This window comes from Podarcis liolepis, assembly GCF_965112155.1.
Source record: "Podarcis liolepis genome assembly, chromosome: 1".
In the NCBI taxonomy this organism is placed as follows: Eukaryota; Metazoa; Chordata; class Lepidosauria; order Squamata; family Lacertidae; genus Podarcis; species Podarcis liolepis.
This window is the reverse complement of record NC_139554.1, coordinates 2,266,924-2,288,994: the sequence shown is the minus strand read 5'-3', so window position 1 is coordinate 2,288,994 and position 22,071 is coordinate 2,266,924. Positions and strand designations below refer to the sequence as shown.

At 48.5% G+C, this 22,071-nt stretch overlaps 1 protein-coding gene across 2 annotated transcripts in view; it reads left to right on the top strand.

The window, feature by feature from the left end:
- Positions 1–22,071, top strand: part of MDGA2 (MAM domain containing glycosylphosphatidylinositol anchor 2) — a 409,007-nt gene that overhangs the window by 257,165 nt on the left and 129,771 nt on the right. For both annotated transcript variants that reach the window (XM_083514663.1, XM_083514662.1), the window contains exon 6: positions 6,894–7,163. In XM_083514663.1, the coding sequence (XP_083370789.1) occupies positions 6,894–7,163 (270 nt within the window). The remainder of the gene's footprint in view (positions 1–6,893; positions 7,164–22,071) is intronic.

Genomic DNA, 22,071 nt, shown 5'->3' with positions numbered 1-22,071 from the left:
CTCCTTGCTTCTCGACCCTCGGACCCTTGACTTCATGACTCCTTGCTTCTTGATCTTCGGACCCTTGACTTCATGACTCCTTGCTTCTTGATCTTCGGACCACTGACTTCATGACTCCTTGCTTCTTGATCTTCGGACCACTGACTTTGTGACTCCTTGCTTCTCGACCCTCGGACCCCTGACTTCATGACTCCTTGCTTCTCGAGCCTCGGACCCCTGACTTCATGACTCCTTGCTTCTCGAGCCTCGGACCCCTGACTTCATGACTCCTTGCTTCTCGACCCTTGGACCCTTGACTTCATGACTCCTTGCTTCTTGATCTTCGGACCACTGACTTCATGACTCCTTGCTTCTTGATCTTCGGACCCCTGACTTCATGACTCCTTGCTTCTCGACCCTCGGACCCCTGACTTCATGACTCCTTGCTTCTTGATCTTCGGACCCCTGACTTTGTGACTCCTTGCTTCTCGACCCTCGGACCCCTGACTTCATGACTCCTTGCTTCTCGACCCTCGGACCCCTGACTTCATGACTCCTTGCTTCTTGATCTTCAGACCCCTGACTTCATGACTCCTTGCTTCTCGACCCTCGGACCCTTGACTTCATGACTCCTTGCTTCTTGATCTTCAGACCCCTGACTTCATGACTCCTTGCTTCTCGACCCTCGGACCCTTGACTTCATGACTCCTTGCTTCTTGATTCTCGGACCCCTGACTTCTTAACTCCCGGCTCTCTGACCCTCGGACTCTTGGCTTCCTGACTCCTGGCTTCTGGACCCCTGTTCCTGCTCCCACCCCGCCATCTTGCCCCCAGTCCTGACGTCCCCTGCCGGGACTTTGATCACGCATGAACATGTGACATGTGACATGACCTCCTCCTGGAGGTCCTGGGCTGCCCAGATGAGAAGACCCAGCCTTGCTGACGTAGCCCACAGGAAAGGAGAGCAAGGCGTTTGGCACCAGTCTAGGTGCAAGAGTTGCCATAAGGAGGCATGCAAGGTGCCATGCAACAGTCTTAGGGACTCCACTCTGAATTTGTGTGGGGTTTACTCCCGAGCCTTTTCTTCTCCTGAAGATATCTCACAAGGCAGCAGAGGTTTAGGATGGAGTTTTCCTTCTTCTAGATGGGCTCCCTTCTCAGGTTGATGTTAGAATTCCTGCTCCATGATTGCAGTCATGGGATTGTTGTCTATCACATGACGGTGTATGTTTTCATTCCACCGTGTGGGAAGTGACGGAGACAGGATGTTTGTGTTACTGTGTTCCGTGAAGGGGGACTATTGTCCTTTGTTCTTTTTCTCTTTGCTGTCTGACGCTAGAGAGAGAGGGAGCCATGTTGCAGTGCTCCGTGTGTGTTGATATGTAAATAAAGTAGATTAGCCAAAATGCTGAGTTGCTGGGGTCTGTTACGCAACTGCGCAAACTCTGTGGATCCCTAAGTGTGCCAGTGTCTGTCGGCATCGGTCGCTGTGATGTTCAGGCAGAAGAAAGCTTTTGAAGCTCCTGAACAAAAGACCAGGAGGGAGGCAACATGCCAGTCGGGCATGTGTGTCTACCAGGGTTCTACTCGAGTGTAGGACAAGCTCCTGACAGATTCCCTGTACAGCAGGTGCAGAAATCTCCTTCTTGACAGTTGGACCCACTTTGGGCCTCATCCACTCAGTCCGCCGCAGCCTGTCTTGGCATGCAGGGGAAGTCCCTAACTTGCTGAGGGTTTGAGACCCATCGACTCCCCTCACCTGGTTCAGCCAGCCAGTCAAAGCTGCTTCACAGGATTGTGGCTGCTGTTGCATGTGAACAGCTTCTAGGAGCCACAGGTGAGAGCTGAGTGCAACGTGGGAACCAAAGGTGGACAAACTACCCCCAAAGGAGCATGGCATGTCCACTACCAGGGGTACTACACCTCTCTTTACTCTCTATGTATCGTCGTCGTCATTGTCACCACCACCATCAGAATAATAAACTAATAATAATAAAATTTCTATCCTATCCTTTTCTCCAAGGAACTTGAGGTGGTGAACACAGTCCTTGCAGTCCTCATTTCATCACCACAACAAGCCTGTGAGGCTAGGCTGAGAGGCAGGGACTGGCCCAAGGTCACCCACTGAGTGGGGATTTGAACCCTGCTCCCCCAGGTTCTAGTCCAGGGGTCGGCAAGGTTTACCTCGCCTGGGCCGGTTCACTCCAGCGGAGATCCCACTGTGGGCTGGATCATGCACGTGCGTGAGTGCCCGCTACTTCCAACGTCTGCACAGACTTCTTTTCTGGTGTATGCGTCTGCATAGACATGATTTCCAGCGCAGCGGAAGCGAGTACCCGCGCCACGCTGTGCTGGTTCAGCACCGCGCATGGGGATTCACCGAGCAGGCAGCTGGGTTCGGGGGTGGCTTGTGGGCCTGTTAAACGACCCCCGTGAGTTACTTGTGGCCCACGGGCCTTAGGTTGCTGACCCCTGTTCTAGTCCAGTGCTTTGACTACTATGCTACATAGGTTCCAGTTACAGATAGGTAGCCGTGTTGGTCTGCCATAGTCAAAATAAAAAAATTCCTTCCAGTAGCACCTTAAAGACCAACTAAGTTAGTTCTTGGTATGAGCTTTCGTGTGCATGCACACTTCTTCAGATACACTGAAACAGAAGTTGCCAGATCCTTCTATATAGTGAGAAGGTGGGGAGGGGTATTACTCAGAAGGGTGGTGGGAATGGGAGATTGGCAGATGGCTGAGATGAGCCTGTTGACGACTCTTAACGACTGCAATAGGTCTTACAGGAAAAGGCAAGGGGTGAGAAGGTGAGAAATGGCTTAGTCATGTATAATGAGATAAGAATCCAATGTCTCTGTTCAGACCAGGTCTCTCCATGGTTTTAAGTTTGGTAATGAGTTGCAATTCAGCAGCTTCTCTTTCCAGTCTATTTCTGAAATTCCTTTGTAGTAAAACAGCTACTTTGAGATCTTGTATAGAATGTACTGGGAGATTGAAGTGTTCTCCTACTGGTTTCTCTGTTTTGTGATTCTTGAACAACTGTAATAGGTCTTACAGGAAAAGGCAAGGATCAGCAAACTTTTTCAGCAGGGGGCCGGTCCTCTGTCCCTCAGACCTTGTGGGGGGCCGGACTATATTTTGCCAAAAGAAATGAACGAATTCCTATGCCCCACAAATAACCCAGAGGTGCCTTTCAAATAAAAGGACACATTCTACTCATGTAAAAATATGCTGATTCCCGGACCGTCCGTGGGCCAGATTGAGAAGGTGATTGGGCTGCATCCGGCCCCTGGGCCTTAGTTTGCCTACCCATGGGCTATGCTCTTCCTCCTTGGTCGGAGACAGCAGGGCTTCCGATGATCTGCTGGGTTGAAGGCAGGCAGCGTTGGTGACCTCCCTGGCCCCTGCCAGCCCTGCGATGCTCAGCCGCTGCTCCGGCGATGACTTCATGCTCATTTTGCGAAGGCAGGGCGGGTGGATTAAGCCCACCTCTCGACTGAGATTTCAGCGGCCCTCGTGGCAAGGAGCACAATGCGGATGTTAGATGCTGATGGGTTGCTTAAGGAAGGATGATCCCCTGCAATCTGCCTGCCTTAGCGGTGTGGCGCTGTGTAATGAAATCATGTCATAAGCTGCCCTTTTATCTTCTCTCCTTAGGTCCAAGCTAAAAAGCTTGCCTCGACTCTTAATCTCGCCATTAAGTGTCGGGCTGTTTTGTCTAATGCTTTTTTTAGAGAGAGAGTGAGAGAGTGGGGGGAGAGAAGCTCTTTTCAATGTCAACATATTAAGGAATTATCTGGGTGGAGGAGTGTGTGCATGTCTCTGTGTGCGCGTTACAATATATAAATTATTCCTTTAGTAGGCAGAACAACAACTTGCCTCGCTCCGAGGATGCCTGTAATCCCCCGATAAGGAAAACAGCCCCTCTAATAAGCAGAACGGAGTGATAAAATGGGGTGGCTTCACGGCGGAGGCTTGAAATAGCAAATTACTCATGGCCAACAAGCAATAAGCCAGGGGTCAGCAACCTTTTTCAGCCGTGGGCCGGTCCACCATCCTTCAATCCATGTCGGGGGCCGGACTTCATTTTGGGGGGGAAATGAACGAATTCCTATGCCCCACAAATAACCCAGAGATGCATTTTAAATAAAAGGACACATTCTACTCATATAAAAACACCAGGCAGGCCCCACAAATAACCCAGAGATGCGTTTTAAATAAAAGCACACATTCTACTCAAGTAAAAACACGCTGATTCCCAAACCGTCCGCGGGCCGGATTGAGAAGGCGATTGGGCCACATCTGGCCCCCAGGCCTTAGGTTGCCCACCCCTGCGATAAGGGAAAGAGGGATAGTTGGCAGTGGCTGGAAGTGGGCAGTGGGCACAGCCCATTTCTAGAACGACAGATCAGGTCCATAGCCTATTTATTCCAGTATCCCATTCCCATGGCAACTCTCCCCTCCTGTGGTTTTCAAGGCTAGCAGCCACCGAGAGACCTCTCATCCTCCATTAATTTGTCCAATCCTCTTCTAATGCCATCCAAGCTGGTGGCCATCAGGCGCGCCATGTTCTGCCTCCATTTTGTGGGTGCCCGGAGCATGCGCATGAGATCACACAGCAGGGGAAGGCACCGTGGGAGCCGCCATGGCCACAGGGATGCCCAACGGAGCCTGCCATGGGGGTCTGGCAGGTAAGACAGCGGGTGGCAGCGACGGGAGAAGGCCCAGGACCCACAGCCAACATTTTGTGGGTGCCCAGCCCCCCCCCCCCCGCCAGATGGTGCCAGGTGTGGCCATTACTGCCTTCTAGATGAATGAGTTCCGCAGGTAAACACAGGTGAAGGAGCATTTGCTTTTACATTGATTTTGGTGAGGTGTTTCTGTCTGTTTCCTCTGTAGGGTGGGCAGGTGAAGAGGGACCCAGGAAACTGCCTTAAACTGAGGCCGCACCCACACCAGGTGTTTAAGAATAATAATATAATATTTTATTGTTTCTACCCTGCCCATCTGGCTAGCCACTCTGGGTGACTTCCAACAAAAAATTAAAAATAAAAAGTGATCTGGGTGCTGAGAACTGTTAGGAGGCCTCTATCCCCCTCACAGCGCTACAGTTCCCAGAGATCACTTTGGAGAGAGACTGATTTGTGTTAATAATAATAATAATAATAATAATAATAATAATAATAATAGGCAAATACAACACACCAAACAACGAAGTGGAATATATCATATAAACAGTCATAAAGGAGAATAAAAATACAAGATGAAAAAAGCAATTAAGCTAAGAAGAACGTAAATGTATTGCATGGTGGGATACAAGGTTCATATATATGCAAAACATATCAAGTATTCATAAATGCCACCAGATAAAATGGCATTTACTTCATTGATTTATTGCATTTCTTCTTCCCACTTCTTCCTGCAAGGAGCCGGAGGTGGCGTATGTGGTTCTCCCCGCCCTCATCTAATTCCCCACGACCCCAATGACCCTGGGAGGAAGGTGAGGCTGAGGGGGGTGACTGAGCTCAGGGTCCCATCCAGCGAGCCTCTTGGCCAAGTGGGGGACTTGAACCCGGGTCTCTCCCAGGTCTTAGTCTGACACCCTAACCCATGGGTAGGCAAGCTAAGGCCCGGGAGCCAGATATGGCCCAATCGCCTACTCAATCAGGCCCCCGGACAGTCCAGGAACCAGCGTGTTTTTACATGAGTAGAACGTGTCCTTTTATTTAAAATGCATCTCTGGGTTGTTTGTGGAGCTTAGGAATTTGTTCATTATTTTTTTCTTCAAAATATAGTCCTGCCCCCCAAAAGGTCTGAGGGACAGTGGACCGGCCCCCTGCTGAAAAAGTTTGCTCACCCCTGCCCTAACCACTATACACCACGCCGCCTCTACACAGTAGCATGCACCAGAAACAGATTGGCCCCTATCAATTTGTTCCCCTCTACTTTTGAGTGATGGCTCAGTAACCCTGTCAGCTCTGCCGCAGCATATTCTCAAACCTCTGGGCAGGGTCTGCGCATACCACCAGGCAGACTTTGCCGGATGTGCTTCTCGCCGGATGCCATGCGCTAGAGGAGCAATGCCCCATTGCCCTCTCAGCTGCCTTGGAGTCTTAGACAATTACCGCCGGCGTTAATAAAAGACCCAGCCTTGGGGATCAGGAGACACTGCAGAGCGTCACCGGCTGCAATATGCCGCCGTTTTGCAAAGCGGCTGGTTCCCTGGCGCCTTGCGCTCATCACGCCCGTCCTCCGAAAGTCAAAGCCAGGGGTGAGGATGGGAGCCGAGTGTGGCAATCACACAGGGTCGCCGGATGTTTCACCGTCTATTGATCCCTGTGCCACCACTTTATTTCTCGCTGCCACCACCCAGGCCCTACCTGGGACAATACTGAGTCCAGTCAGGGTTAAGTTGGAACAGAAGGTAAAGGTAAAGGCACCCCTGACCATTAGGTCCAATTGTGGCCGACTCTGGGGTTGCGGCATTCATCTCACTTTACTGGCCGAGGGAGCCGGCGTACAGCTTCCAGGTCATGTGGCCGGCATGACAAAGCCGCTTCTGGCGAACCAGAGCAGCGCACGGAAACGCCATTTACCTTCCCGCTGGAGTGGTACCTATTTATCTACTTGCACTTTGACGTGCTTTCGAACTGCTAGGTTGGCAGGGGCAGGGACCGAGCAACGGGAGCTCACCCCATCGCGGGGATTTGAACCGCTGACCTTCTGATCGACAAGTCCTAGGCTCTGTGGTTTAACCCACAGCGCCACCCACATCCCATCTGTCCTATATCCTTTCCCTAATTCTTCGAAGGGTGTAATAATTCTTTTCCCACATTTCTTAACTCCTTCTTCCTTTATCATCCTTCTTGGCAGTGACCTCGAACCCTGACCGACTTGGTCCTCTTTCCACAGCATCTCCCTCAATCAAGCTCTTGGTGGACGACCCCATCGTGGTCAATCCTGGAGAGGCCATCACTTTGGTGTGTGTCACAACAGGCGGGGAGCCACTCCCCACCCTCACCTGGGTCCGGTCGGTGGGAGCTCTGCCCGAGAAGACGGTCCTGAAAGGGGGGACACTGACCATCCCAGCCATCACCTCCGACGATGACGGCACCTACAGCTGCATCGCCAACAACAACGTGGGGAACCCAGCAAAGAAGTCCACCAACATCATCGTCCGAGGTAAGAGCCGCTGGCCACCTTCTGTGGCAATGAGGGTGGGTCTTCTTTGCCTGCGCAGTTTTAAATTGGTGTGAGATCTGGGTCTCCGTGCCTCTGATGGAGACGGTTCAAATCCCGGTGGACCCCGCGACTCTTTAGGGTTGAAACGTTTGGTGGAAGACCCATGGAATGGCGTTGGAACTGGGCTTATTGGCTGGAAGGTGCAGATTCATGCAGAGTGCACCTGTGTGGGGCTACTCTTGAGGTGGATCCAGCTGGTGAAGAACGTGGAGGCTCGATGGCCTCTGGGGGCAAAATGCCACAGGATATGGCACCTTTAGCATAGCTGTCAACTTTTCCCTTTTCTTGCGAGGAATCCTATTTGGAATAAGGGAATTTCCCTTTAAAAAAGGGAAACGTTGACAGCTATGTTTTGTAGTCTGTTGGGAGCCGCCCAGGGTGGCTTGGAAAACCCATCCAGATGGGTGGGGTATAAATAACAATATTATTATTATTATTATTATTATTATTATTATTATTATTATTATTATTATTATTATTATCAGCACTGGCTGCCCCTCTGTTGGTGGGCTTCAAGGTGTGGGTAGTTACGTACGTAGAAGGCCTTATGTTTATTTATTTGTTCTGGGGTGGTTTTTTTAGAGCATTTGTGCTCCACTTCAACTATAAGGGCTCCCAGAGTGACTTACAAACAGGCAAAATAAGGCAACAACAACAACAACAACAACAACAACAACAACAACAACAACAACAACAATAATAATAATAATAATAATTTATTTATACCCCGCCCATCTGGCTGGGCCTCCCCAGCCACTCTGGGCGGCTTCCATAGAAACCAAAAATACACTAAATATCACACGTTAAAAACTTCCCTGAACAGGGCTGCCTTAAGATGTCTTCGGAATGTCAGGTAGTTGTTTGTCGCTTTGACATCTGCTGGAAGGGCGTTCCACAGGGCGGGCGCCACTACCGAGAAGGCCCTCTGCCTGGTTCCCTGTAACTTGGCTTCTCGCAATGAGGGAACCGCCAGAAGGCCCTCAGAGCTGGACCTCAGTGTCCGGGTAGAATGATGGGGGTGAGATGCTGCTTCAGGGATACCTGCAGGCTTACATTGATAATAATCAGGGCTTTTCTTCAGCCGGATCTCTCTGGGACTCAGTTCTGGCCCCTCTCAGGTGGGCACCATTGCCGTTATAAGAGAACAAGGGAGGCGTTCATGGAGAATTCCAGCACCTCTTTTTCTAGAAAAATAGCACTTATGGTGGTGGTGGTTTTAGTAGTAGTAGTAGTAAGCCGAAGGCATGACACACAAGGGAATAGGGACAGGGAGAGAGGAGGAAAATAAAAATCAGAACTCAGGCATCAATTTCTTTTTTCTTTTTTTTAAATAGTTTTTATTGAAAATTTCAACATAACAAATTATCAAAACATATCATCTTCTTTTCATTCCCCCCATTCCCCCCTCCCCAAAAAGAAACCCTCCCTCCCACCCCACCCCGGGACTTCCCTCAGTTCCTCTCTCTGATTTTTCAACACATATTATTCTCTGCATATTATCAAATTGTCAAGATCCTTAAATCATCTGTCCATTATGTTAACAACCAATAAGTTTGTGTCTGTTTATTCGAAACCTGCCAAGGCGTCATTTTGTTGTTTCTTTAAGTACTTTGTAAAGGGTTCCCATTCTTCTTTAAAGTCACAGTTGTCCTTGTCCCATAGTCTGTGCGTCAGTTTTGCCGGTTCTGCATAGTCCATCAATTTTTCTTGCCGCTGTTCCTTCGTAGGTGTTTCAATTTCTAAATAGTTCTTATTCTGACCAGCTGGGACAATCTGGGGCAGGAGGTGCCTGGTGGAACACTGCCTCCAGCAAAGCTGATGAAATGAACCTTCTCCTTCCTACCTATCCCACCAAGACAGTCTGATAGAATGTGTGTATACATGGGGAAAAGATTCCAGCATTGCAGGGGATTGGACTCGATCTTGGGGTCCCTTCCAACTCTACCATTCTATGATTCCATTTTGTGTGTTTATATCTGTCCTATCTCAGGACCAGGTAACTGGAGAAACCAGCTGATAGATTTCTTCTTCTCCTTGTTGTTTAGTCGTTTAGTCGTGTCCGCCTCTTCGTGACCCCCTGGACCAGAGCACGCCAGGCACTCCTGTCTTCCACTGCCTCTCACAGTTTGGTCAAACTCATGCTGGTAGCTTCGAGAACACTGTCCCACCATCTGGTCCTCTGTTGTCCCCTTCTCCTTGTGCCCTCCATCTTTCCCAACATCAGGGTCTTTTCCAGTGAGTCTTCTCTTCCCATGAGGTGGCCAAAGTATTGGAGCCTCAGCTTCAGGACCTGTCCTTCCAGTGAGCACTCAGGGCTGATTTCCTTCAGAATGGAGAGGTTGGATCTTCTTGCAGTCCATGTGACTCTCAAGAGTCTCCTCCAACACCATAATTCAACAGCACCAATTCTTCGGCGATCAGCCTTCTTGATGGTCCAGCTCTCACTTCCATCCATTACTACAGGGAAAACCATGGCTTTAACTAGATGGACCTTTGTTGGCAAGATGATGTCTCTGCTTTTTAAGATGCTGTCTAGGTTTGTCATTGCTTTTCTCCCAAGAAGCAGGCGTCCTTTAATTTCGTGTTTTTTTAACTTCTCCTTGGGGGTCTCCCCAAATACCCGAGGCCTTCTCCACAGAGCAGGGCTTTGAACGTGGCTGCCCCTGTTCTGTGGCGCCGCATCACAGCATCCGGATATCACAGGTGCTTTCCGGAAACAGTTGAAGACATTTTTTTTGCTTCAAACAAGCTATCTCATTGGGATGAAAAGGTCTCTGTCTGAGGAGTTCATTTTCTACCGTTCCCTGACCTAACTTCAGTTATTTTTAGTGCCGTTCTTTCGAAACAACAACTATTTTTAGCATGGCACACATGTAGAAGGTAATTCAGAAAGAAATAGTTGTGCTATTTTTAAAGCTGTCTTTGCATTGGGGACAGATGTCAGCTCCTGCCTGTTGACGGAGGAGACAGGCCATTGCCCCAGAGTTCTGCTAGCGCCCAGGATGGTCCTTGAGGACAACCGCTGCCTCTCCAACCAAGCTTCACACTTGGCATTTCATCTAGGGTTGCCATTCCTCCTCTTTTTCCAGGACGTGTCCTCTTTTTCAGCGGTAAAATTTCTGTCCAGGCAGATTTTTTGAATTTGCCAAAATGTCCAGTGGAACGGGAGTGGGCTACTTTTTATGTTGCCTACTCAGTGCTAGGCAACCAAGTGCAAAACATATACAGTGGTCCCTCGGGTTACATACGCTTCAGGTTACATACGCTTCAGGTTACAGACTCTGCTGACCCAGAAATAGTACCTCGGGTTAAGAACTTTGCTTCAGGATGAGAACAGAAATCGTGTGGCTAATCGCTCATACTGCTTGACTACGGGAGACCGATGGATCGTCCGGCAGCACATCAACTGGGAACTCCCCCGGGGTCACTGATTGGGGGCGTGCTTTAGGCCCTCACCTCCATAGGCTTCAGAGAGGGCCACGCCCCCCGGAATCCTTTATCGGACTACCCTTCAATATGTGGAGCAGGTGATGGCATTTCCTCCCCCACCCAATCCGTCTACATAGCAACACTCATACCAATGCGGCCAAAGAGGGAGATCCCTGGCTGCACCTGCCTTAAATGGAGCAGGCCACACCCCCTGGGCCTGCCGATTGGCTGGCCGGGGGATGACGCGGCCGAGGATTCCCCTAATCGCTCGGAGGCTGGAAGCCCACAACAACACCTCCTCTTGAGGTCGGAAGTGGCTTTGTGCAGTGCCTTGTTGAACTTTGGAAGTTGCTCCCACAGGAGGCAGTGAAGACCACCACCCTAGATGGTTTTGAAAGAAGATCAAACACATTCATGGACCATCAGAGGCTACTAGCCATGACTGACTCCACAGTCAGAGACAGCAATGCTTCTCAACACCAGTTGCTGGAGACCATGGGAGGGGAGAGGGCTCTTGCGCTTGGATCCCGCTTGCTGGTTTCCTATTGGGGCATCTGGTTGGCCACTGTGAGAGCAGGATGCTGGACCAGGTGGACCATTGGCCTGATCCAGCAGGCCCATCTCGAGTTCTTATGTTCTGAAGACTGTGCACAAGTGAGAAACCACACAGGGACTTCCTGAATTTTGAGTGATGGGTACATCTCACTCAGGGTCCTTTGTGTATCCTAGATTTCCCCCCCTTGTGTTCTCCCACCATAATTGCAGAGGTCCAGATTGGCAATAGATCTTGCTGGCAAGCAGAGAGATGGAGAGCGGTGGTGTCAGCCTCTGTGATATACTGGATTTTGTGGGTATGTGATGCACCATCCATCAGTTTGCTTCAGGTGTTTTGTAAAGACATATCTTTATTTCCAGGTTTTCCCTGGCCCATAAGATCGGAGCCGTTTATCACCGAATTCCTATTTTTATCATACTTTTTTTAAAAGAAAAAAAAGCATCTTTGCTTTTATGATACTGCTTTCTCGACTTCATGTTGTATTTCTGTTTTTAAACAGTAGGTGGTTTGGATAAAGATAGAGGGTGTTAGACTTATTCAACCATGGAAGCTCTGAGCTCATATTCCCCTTCCCCACCTTATTCATGAGGACAACATGACAAGGGAGCCATCACAGCACTCCGAGGGCCTCAAATAAAGGACAGGACCCAAAAAATTAATGTGTGGAGAGGTGGCTGATCAGGGAAGGAAGGGACATACAATGGCAAGGGAGTGGGTGGCCTCAATCCGACAGAAAAACTGGTGTCTGGACGTCAAAAGAAATGGCAAATCGCATTTGATGGGTGGGGATGCAGTAAAGATTGGTGGGGAGATGGCTGAAGCATTTCTTTACTTCCAGGCCTTTGGTTTTTAATTATCTGGGCCCTCCTCCTGTGGGTGGGATGCTTTCATCCTGCCTTTTAAAAACATGAATATGTTTTACGGGGTTTTTTTATACTGCTTTTAATGCACGTGTTCCATATTTATTGCTGCAAGTTGCTTTGAATTACAGTGGTACCTTAGTTCTCAAATGGCTTGGTATTCAAACAACTTGGAACCCAAACACTGCAAACCCGGAAGTAAGTGTTCCGGGTTTGCGAATGTTTTTCAGAAGACAAACGTGCTCCGTTTTGAGTGTTACGCTTCCGTTTTGAGTGTTATGCTGAGGTCTGTCTGTTTTTGCTATTTATTTTGCGTTTTTGTAGCTCTTTTTTGTTTTTTTTGTGACCGTGTGGAACCCAGTTCAGCTACTGATTGATGGATTCTGTGACTGCAGTACATTATTGCTTTCATTTTATGGATCCATAAATAGTAAAATCTATGTTCAATTGCTGTTTTAGGGTTGGTTTTTTTAAAGTCTGGAATGGATTAATCCGTTTTGCATTGCTTTCTATGGGAAAGCGCACCTTGGTTTTGGAACGCTTTGGTTTTGGAACGGACTTCCAGAAGGGATTAAGTCTGAGAACCAAGGTATCACTGTACTTCTGCAAATTAAGAAAAAGGCAACCAATAAGTTCTCTTTTTTAGAATCGTAGAATTGTAGGTATGCCAAGGGTCATCTAGTACAATGCACGGAGGACTGGGGGCGGGAATCTAGCCTCTGTTTAATAACCTCCAATGAAGGAGACTCCATCACTTTCTGGAGGAATCTGTTGCACTGTCAATCAGCTCAGGGTGTGTCTCTCTCAGTGTGTGGTTAGGACACCTCCATTCTTCCATCAGAATAAGTTTTCTCAAAAGTAGGGGTGGGAGGGAAATTTGATTCCATTTGTGTTTAATATAATAATAATAATAATAATAATAATAATAATAATAATAATAATAATAATTTATTATTTATACCCCACCCATCTGGCTGAGTTTCCCCAGCCACTCTGTGGCTCCCAATCACATGTTAAAAACAATACAGCATTAAATATTAAAAACTTCCCGAAACAGGGCTGCCTTCAGATGTCTTTTAAAAATAGGATAACTGTTTATTTCCTTGACATGTGATGGGAGGGCGTTCCACAGGGCGGGTGCCACTACCAAGAAGGCCCTCTGCCTGGTTCCCTGTAACTTGGCTTCTCGCAATGAGGGACCCGCCAGAAGGCCCTCGGTGCTGGACCTCAGTGTCCGGGTAGAACGATGGGGGTGGAGACGCTCCTTCAGGGATACTGGGCCTTTGAGGCCGTTTAGGGCTTTCAAGGTCAGCACCAACACTTTGAATTGTGCTCGGAAACGTACTGGGAGCCAATGCAGATCTCTCAGAACTGGTGTTATGTGGTCTCTGCGGCCGCTCCCAGTCACCAGTCTAGGTGCCGCATTCTGGATTAATTGCAGTTTCCGGGTCACCTTCAAAGGTAGCCCCACGTAGAGTTTAAAGGTGAGACTTCCCAATTTGCAACTAGAAACAATACTAATAACTCTTGTGGTGAGCCGGTTGCTTTGTGTTGGCTGCTTAGCACCAACGTGGCACATTAATCTGCCCAAACAGAGTAGTTCATATAAACCGTGTTTTCTCTCTCTCTTTCTGTAATCCAATAGGGCAATAACACTAGAACACAGCCTTGCTCGCAATGGGAGCTTTTAATAAGAACCAGAGATTAATCATAATAGCCTCGGAGGGCTTTTGCGGTGTCAGAGAAATCCTGCTGTGATTATTTCATGGGGGTCGTAACCTCTGTTTGCACTTTATTACCCAGAAAACGATGGACTCCTCCGGATGACAAGTTATATAGTGTGTGGCTCACGGCAGCACTGGGTGTGTGTGTGTGTGTGTGTGGAGGTGTCACAAGGTAGACAGTTGGTAAATTTTAAAATTGAGCGATTTGGATCTGCAGTAAAATGGTGCAGCATGGAAAGTTCCTGTTCCGTGTTCAGCTGCTATGACCTCCTTCTGGGCTATTCCATCCCATCATCCTAGTTACCCTAACTCCCCATCAGCCAATCAAAATTCTGGGATCAATGAGCATGCTCAGTCCTCTGTTTGAAGGAAAATACAGTGGTACCTTGGTTCTCAAACTTAATCCGTTCCGGAAAACCCGTTCCAAAACCAAAACGTTCCAAAACCAAGGCGCACTTTCCCATAGAAAGTAATGCAAAACAGATTAATCCGTTCCAGACTTTTAAAAACAACCCCTAAAACAGCAATTTAACATGAATTTTACTATCTAACGAGACCACTGATCCATAAAATGAAAGCAATAAGCAATGTACTGTACTATAAAATAAATAAGGCAGTATTGTAGATGATAAAAATTGAAACAACTTTTTTTCTTTACCTGTACTGATGATAGTCATTGTTTGGATGGGGGGCTTTTATCCATTTCCGCAGTCACACAATCAGTCAATCAGTAGCTGAACAGCGTTCCACACTGTCACAAAAACAAATGAACTGAAAAAGCCTCAAAAACGCAAAATAAATAGCAATAACAAAAGCGCCAAACTAAATCTGTTCCAGAAGTCCGTTTGACTTCTGAAATGTTCAAAAACAAAGGCGCAGCTTCTGATTGGTGCAGGCACCCCGGAAACAATAGCCGACAGCTGCATCGGACGTCTGGCTTCCGAAAAGCGTTTGAAAACTGGAATACTTACTTCTGGGTTTTTGGTGTTTGGGAACCAAGGCGTTTGAGAACCAAGGTACCACTGTGCCATAAATATTGTTCATGCTAAGGCGGAGACACTGTTAAATTGAATCTGTGGGAGATGGCTGGTCCTTCATAACAAGTGAGCCATGGCTTAAAACTACTCTCCCCTCTCTGAAAAGAGCCAGATTTTTGCCTAAAATGGAATACCCCGATAATGGGAACTTTCATTCAAGATTCATAGGCAGACTCTGTCGGTATGTTCATTGCTACCATCTGCTCAGCTGCAGTTCAACGACTGTTACAGACAAGTGTTGCATGTGCTCCTTCATTCATAGGCAGCTTGCAGTCACACTGCATCATGTGTTTATAGTCTTATTTCAAAGTAATTGTGAATATTATTATTAGCAATAATACCCGTTTCCCCAACCTGATGCCATCCAGGCAGTTCGGACTACAACTCCCATTAACCCTAGTCATCAGTTCAGGACATCTGCCGGGGGCCAGGCTGCTGAAGGCTAGTGGATGCCATCAAAAGCAACAAAACCCATAATGCAGTGTGAAATTCATTTGAAGTTTTGATGGTTTGTTTGTTAAATTTATGGGTCGCTTTTTCTTGCCCAACACACCTCAAAAGGAAACGCAATTGAGCATCTCCTTCAACATTTCTTGCAGCATCGTGTAATACTGCAAGGCCCATGACGCAGTGAAAGTGTGAAGGGAGAATGCACAAGAAAAAAGATGTTGAAACTGAGAATTGTTGCACTGCAGGCAGGAACAGCCAAGACCAGTGGCGTAGATCTTTGTAGTGTTTTCCATGGAAATGCATAACATTGCACCAGGAAAATCAATCTTTGTTGTTTAGTCGTTTAGTCGTGTCCGCCTCTTCGTGACCCCCTGGACCAGAGCACGCCAGGCACTTCTGTCTTCCACTGCCTCCCGCAGTTTGGTCAAACTCATGCTGGTAGCTTCGAGAACACTGTTCAACCATCTCATCCTCTGTCGTCCCCTTCTCCTTGTGCCCTCCATCTTTCCCAACATAAGGGTCTTTTCCAGGGAGTCTTCTCTTCTCATGAGGTGGCCAAAGTCTTGGAGCCTCAGCTTCAGGATCTGTCCTTCCAGTGAGCACTCAGGGCTGATTTCCTTAGGAATGGATCGGTTGGATCTTCTTGCAGTCCATGGGACTCTCCAGAGTCTCCTCCAGCACCATAATTCAAAAGCATCCATTCTTCGGCGATCAGCCTTCTTTATGGTCCAGCTCTCAATCTAGAGGTGCAATTTCTCCTGGGGGGTGTGTGTGTCTCACATATCCCTAACCGGAAATGTAAACTGAGAAGAAACTGACTTGACATGTTGGTGTGTTTCGTTGGAGTGGGTTGGTATGCATGTCTGTGTGTGTGTGTGTGTGTGTGTGTTTTAGCATTTCAAAACCGGCAAGCAAAGAGGTTAGCATCCAAGATTCTCTCAGAGATAGCAAAGAATATAAACCCTGACTCCCCTTGGATACAGATTTCATGAGTCATGGCATAATAAACCAAACCTTCTGCATATTTATTCATAGCAACTCAAGCCTGGGAGCCTCATGAGACTGAACAAAATATAATTAAAATTCTATCTTGATTTTTTTTCAAAATTAAAAAAACAACAAAAACCACACTCCTGCACTGCCTAATGAATTCCTCAAACGATCAGAAGCTGGGAGAAGGAAATGGAAATGTCAGGGAGCGCGAGTGAACTCAGCTGCATTCCCAAAGCCTCCAACGCCGGCGAGAGAAAATACTTGTGATGACCTGCCTCTCTCTCTGTTGCCTGAAACAGCCCTGCTCCAGAAGCTCAGGGAGACCATCAGCGTTTGAAAGAAGCAGATTGGCCACTCGGAACTGTGAGCTTCCTTATGAAATAAAGAAATTTACAGTTCAAACAGTGAGCTTCCTTCCAAGCGCATTTTGAAAACAGGGAAAGCGTCGGAAATAAGGGGAACGCATACAAAATGGCTCTCCTTTCCTCCCTCCAGTTCCCGTTGCATTTTGCAAAGATGCCCACCGATGATGTGGACCAAAGCAGCTATTTGATTTCTGCAACATGTCCCCACATGGTGGACACACCATGTGGCTGAGATGTGGTGAGCTTCGCTTCGGACGTGGCATTGAAACATCTCCGCAGTGAACCCAGAAAATTCTCTTTGAGGGTTCAAGTTAAGAGGGTCAAGATTCCCAGTCAGCCGGGCTTCATTCAGCAGTGCAGAAATAACAATAATATTAATGATTGTTGTTGTTGTTGTTTAGTCGTTTAGTCGTGTCCTCCTCTTCGTGACCCCCTGGACCAGAGCACGCCAGGCCCTCCTGTCTTCCACTGCCTCCCACAGTTTGGTCAAACTCATGCTGGTAGCTTTGAGAACACTGTCCCACCATCTCGTCCTCTGTCGTCCCCTTCTCCTTGTGCCCTCCATCTTTCCCAACATCAGGGTCTTTTCCAGGGAGTCTTCTCTTCTCCTGAGGTGGCCAAAGTCTTAGAGCCTCAGCTTCAGGATCTGTCCTTTCAGTGAGCACTCAGGGCTGATTTCCTCCAGATTGGATAGGTGTGATCTTCTTGCAGTCCATGGGACTCTCAAGGGTCTCCTCCAGCACCAGAATTCAAAAGCATCAATTCTTCGGCGATCAGCCTTCTTTATGGTCCAGCTCTCTCTTTCATACATCACTACTGGGAAAACCATAGCTTTAACTATACGGACCTTTGTTGGCAAGGTGATATCTCTGCTTTTTAAGATGCTGTCTAGGTTTATCATTGCATATTAATGATAGTCAACTGCTTTCTGTCATCTTCTGGCATCTCAGCTCATCTCTCTTCCAACCGCAGTCCTTGAAAACATTCAACCCAAGGCCATTTTTTGCGGAGAGACCAGGGTTCAAATCTCTCACCGGGCTACAAAGCTCGCTTGGTGACCTTGGGGCAATCACAGGCTGACCTACCTCACAGTTGGGGGAATTAAATGGGGAGGGGGAGAACCATCGATGCCACCTTGAGCTCCTTGGAGGAAAAGGTGCAAAAATGAAAATGAATATCTGGGCCTTTGGCGCCCTGATTCTGCCAGGGTTAGCATGCCTTTGTTTTCCGTCCACTGTGAGTGTTGTCTTCTGCCAGAGGAAAGGTGCGCAGAGTTGTCCAGGCTGCAGTTGCGGGGCCATGGGGCGGGGTGTTCAGGAGCTCATCCTACACTCGAGTAGGCAGAGACACAGGCCCAACTGGCATGTTCTCTTCCTCCTGGTCGATCGTTCGGGAGCTTCATGAGCTTTCTTCTGCCCAAACATCACAGCGACCGATGCCAACAGACACCAGCACACTTCGGGACCTGCAGAGTCTTCGCAGTTGCATGACAGACCTCAGCAACTCAGCATTTTGGCTAATCTACTTTATTTACATCTAAACACACACGGAGCACTGCAACATGGCTCCCTCTCTCTCTAGCATCAGACAGCAAAGATAAAAACAACAAAGGACAATAGTCCCACTTCACAGAACACAGGAACACAAACATCCTGTCTCCGTCACTTCCCACACTGTGGAGTCAAAACATACACCGTCACGTGATAGGCAACAATCCCATGACTGCAATCATGGAGCAGGAATTCTAACAGCGAGCATCCCAGGGGGCGAGACACCATGGGGGTGGAGGAGCCGCCCATGGCAGGCTGCTTCCTGGGCGAGGGTGGGGGTGGGGAGCCACGCTGCCTTGCTAGCAGCCTTCCTCCCTTCCCTTTTCCTTTTGACAGCTTGGTTGAGGCTCCCCCCCCCCTAGGAAACAGCCCAGGAGCAGAGGGCAATGGCACACTGCCCGCCCGTGACTCCCAAGCCTCCCCTGAGCTGTCAAAACAAAGAGGGAAGGGAGGAAGGCTGCTGGCAAGGCGGCGCAGCTTTGCCCCTTCGCCCGGCGGCTCAGGGTAGGCTTGGGAGTCATGGGCGGGCGACATGCCGAATGTCCCCCCCCCCCAGTGATGATGCCCGGGGCCGACCACCCCCACCACCCCCATTCCTCCACCCTGGCTGCTCCATCCTTCAGAGGAAGCAGGCCCTTGATTTGTGTCTCCTTTGTGCCAAGCTCTCATTTGGGCAGGGGAATGAAAAGGTTGGGAGGGAGGGCATGGGAGCTGCGCCGCATCTGTGGAAATGCAGCCTGATGCTCCAAAGCCTCTGTGGCTCATTTGGAAGGAGCAAGTCATTCATGTAGCAGCCCCATGTTTGCACTTAGCCAGGGAATGCCAGCAGGCAGCCACAGCATTGGCAGAGTGGGCATTTTGGTGCCAGCTTTTTAATCTTCCGTGCTCAAGCAGTGGGGACCTTTCCTGTATTATTACAAGATTACTTTGTCCTGTTTTATATGCTCCAGGGTACCAGGTTCTCTGTAGGAAAACTATTGTCCCTCTTTTGGGTTTCAGAGAGATTTTTAAAGGGAGGGGGGCTTTTAAGATTTTGTTCCCGTGAGTTGCAATTCTCTTTTCTTTCCTTCTTATTTCCCTGCAGACCCCCCAAAATACATTATCAAAACCTATACAATGGTGCCTTGGGTTGCATACGCTTCAGGTTACATATGCTTCAGGTTACAGACTCTGCTAACCCAGAAATAGTACCTCGGGTTAAGAGCTTTGCTTCAGGATGAGAACAGAAATCATGCAGCAGCAGCACAGCAGCAGCAGGAGGCCCCATTAGCTAAAGTGGTACCTCTTCAGGTTAAGAACGGACCTCCAGAACGAATTAAGTACGTAACCAGAGGTACCACTGTATCCCCGTACATACACCACAACGAATCACAGTACAGTCGTACCTTGGTTCTCGAACACCCTGGAACTCGTACGTTTCAGCTCCCAAACGATGGAAAACCGGAAATGACTGCTCCAGCTTCCGAACGTTCTTCTGGAAGCCGAAGGTACGATGGGGCTTCCACAGTTTCTAATTGGCTGCAGGAGTTTCCTGCAGCCAATCAGAAGCCGCGCTTTGGAAGTCGAACATTTTGGAAGTCAAACGGACTTCCGGAATAGATTCTGTTCGACTTCAGAGGTACAACTGTATATGCAACTGCATGCACACGAAAGCTCATACCAATAACAAACTTAGTTGGTCTCTAAGGTGCTACTGGCAGGAATTTTTTTATTTTGTTTCAGAAAAAAAAAACTCTGTGAGCCTCAGTCCTTTCATGTGCCTATCAGGCAAAGCATGAATTGTTGATCTGACTGCAATAAGGTCATCTCAATAAACCTACTAGAGCCAAGGTTCTTCAGTGAAATCCAAAGCAGCAGAATTGTACTTCTACATGCGGCACATACCATAGTTAAACTGGATGGCCACTAATCTAGATGCCTTTAAAAGAGGATTAGGCAAACTGATGGAGTAGCCATGATGGCTCTTGGGAGAAAAGCAATGACAAACCTAGACAGCATCTTAAAAAGCAGAGACATCACCTTGCCAACAAAGGTCCATATAGTAAAAGCTATGGTTTTCCCAGTAGTGATGGTGGAAGTGAGAGCTGGACCATAAAGAAGGCTGGTCGCCAAAGAATGGATGCTTTTGAGAGTCCCATAGACTGCAAGAAGATCAAATCTCTCCATTCTGAAGGAAATCAGTCCTGAGTGCTCACTGGAAGGACAGATCCTGAAGCTGAGGCTCCAAGACTTTGGCCACCTCATGAGAAGAGAAGACTCCCTGGAAAAGACCCTGATGTTGGGAAAGATGGAGGGCACAAGGAGAAGGGGACGACAGAGGACGAGATGGTGGGACAGTGTTCTCGAAGCTATGAACATGAGCCTGACCAAACTGCGGGAGGCAGTGGAAGACAGAAGTGCCTGGCGTGCTCTGGTCCAGGGGGTCATGAAGAGGCGGACATGACTAAACAACTGAACAACAACAACAACAAAGTCACGATGGCTCTGTTCTGCCTCCACAGTTGGAAGCAGCAATGCTTCTGAACATCAGTTCCTGGAAGCCACAGGAGGGAAGAAGGGTCTTGTGCCCAAATGCTGCTTGCTGGTTCCCCACAGACATTTGGTTGGCCACTGTGAGAACAGGATTCTGAACGAGATGGAGCATTGCCCTCAGCCAGCAGACTCTTCCTACATTCTTTAGCGGTTTGCAAGTGGTTTAAAGTTTGCACTCTTGCCGTGCTGAGCATCTCTCTCCCCATGAAACTTTACAAGCCCATGGATAAAAACACAGAAGGCCAATGGCCACTCAGTTTAATCGCCTTGTGCACTTTACAGCCAGGAACCGAGGCCGGGACTCTGCAAGAAGCCGAGGCATTTCCTGGGTCGATTTTATAGGCAGCTCCACATTAAGATGTAGATAGCCTATTGATCCTGGTTGTTGCAGCCGGATGCAGTAATGATTATTCCTAAATAATAGGTTAAAAGCTTTCCGTGCCACGAGGGCGCCTCTGAAGAGTTGCGGGGAAGAGGGTGCAATCAAGCTCTGAAGGAAGGCTGCAAACAGCGGTGGATCTCCAGGGCCTGAGGAATATTGGAAGCTGTCTTCTGCTAAGTCAGATCATAGAACTGTAGAGTTGGAAGGGACCCCAGGAATCAGTGCCGTGAAGGAATAGGCGAGAAGGAGGTGGGGGGAGCGCCAGCCCGCAATGGTGCCCACCTGAGAGGTGCCAGAACTGTGCTCAGGTGCAATTCAGCTGCTGCCTCACTCCTGCAGAGAATCCACCTATGGCCCCCACCCCACCCCCCCGGAATCCTGCCAGACAAACAGTACCTAATTAACTTGATCCCAGGTGAATGGAGACATCTGTAGCGCTACACTTGCAAAAGATCAAGTTCTCTTGCCGTTCTCCCCCTCTCCTCTCTCCTCTCCTCCCCCCCCTTTTTTTTAAGAAAGAGGCATTTATAAAAATTAGAGGTACCAACCTGTGTAAATCCTTCAGCAGTATTTGCATTTAAATTGAAAATGTGAATGCATCTGGTCTCATAAGTGCCAAGTAATTACTTGATATTAAAAAGTTTTGAGATGCCCTGGTAGGATAATGCCTTGCTGCTTAATTGCACCGACACTTTTTGAAAGTTGGGGATTTGTTAAATGCTAAGGAGCAGAGGAGGAGCCCCACCAGGAGCAGAGCTGGCGTCTGGAAGGAGAGGAGCGCGGGGAGATGCCGTTTGCGGAGCCGGACTGTGGCTCCATCTGGCTCAGTATTGCCCACACGGACTGGCAGCAACAACTCTCTGGGGTTTCAGATGGGGGTCTCTATTGCAGTTAGGACTGTTCCACAGTTGGAAGCAATATTTCCGGAGACTCTCTGTGTCCCAACGGCCCCTGTGCCTCCCTTCCCTTT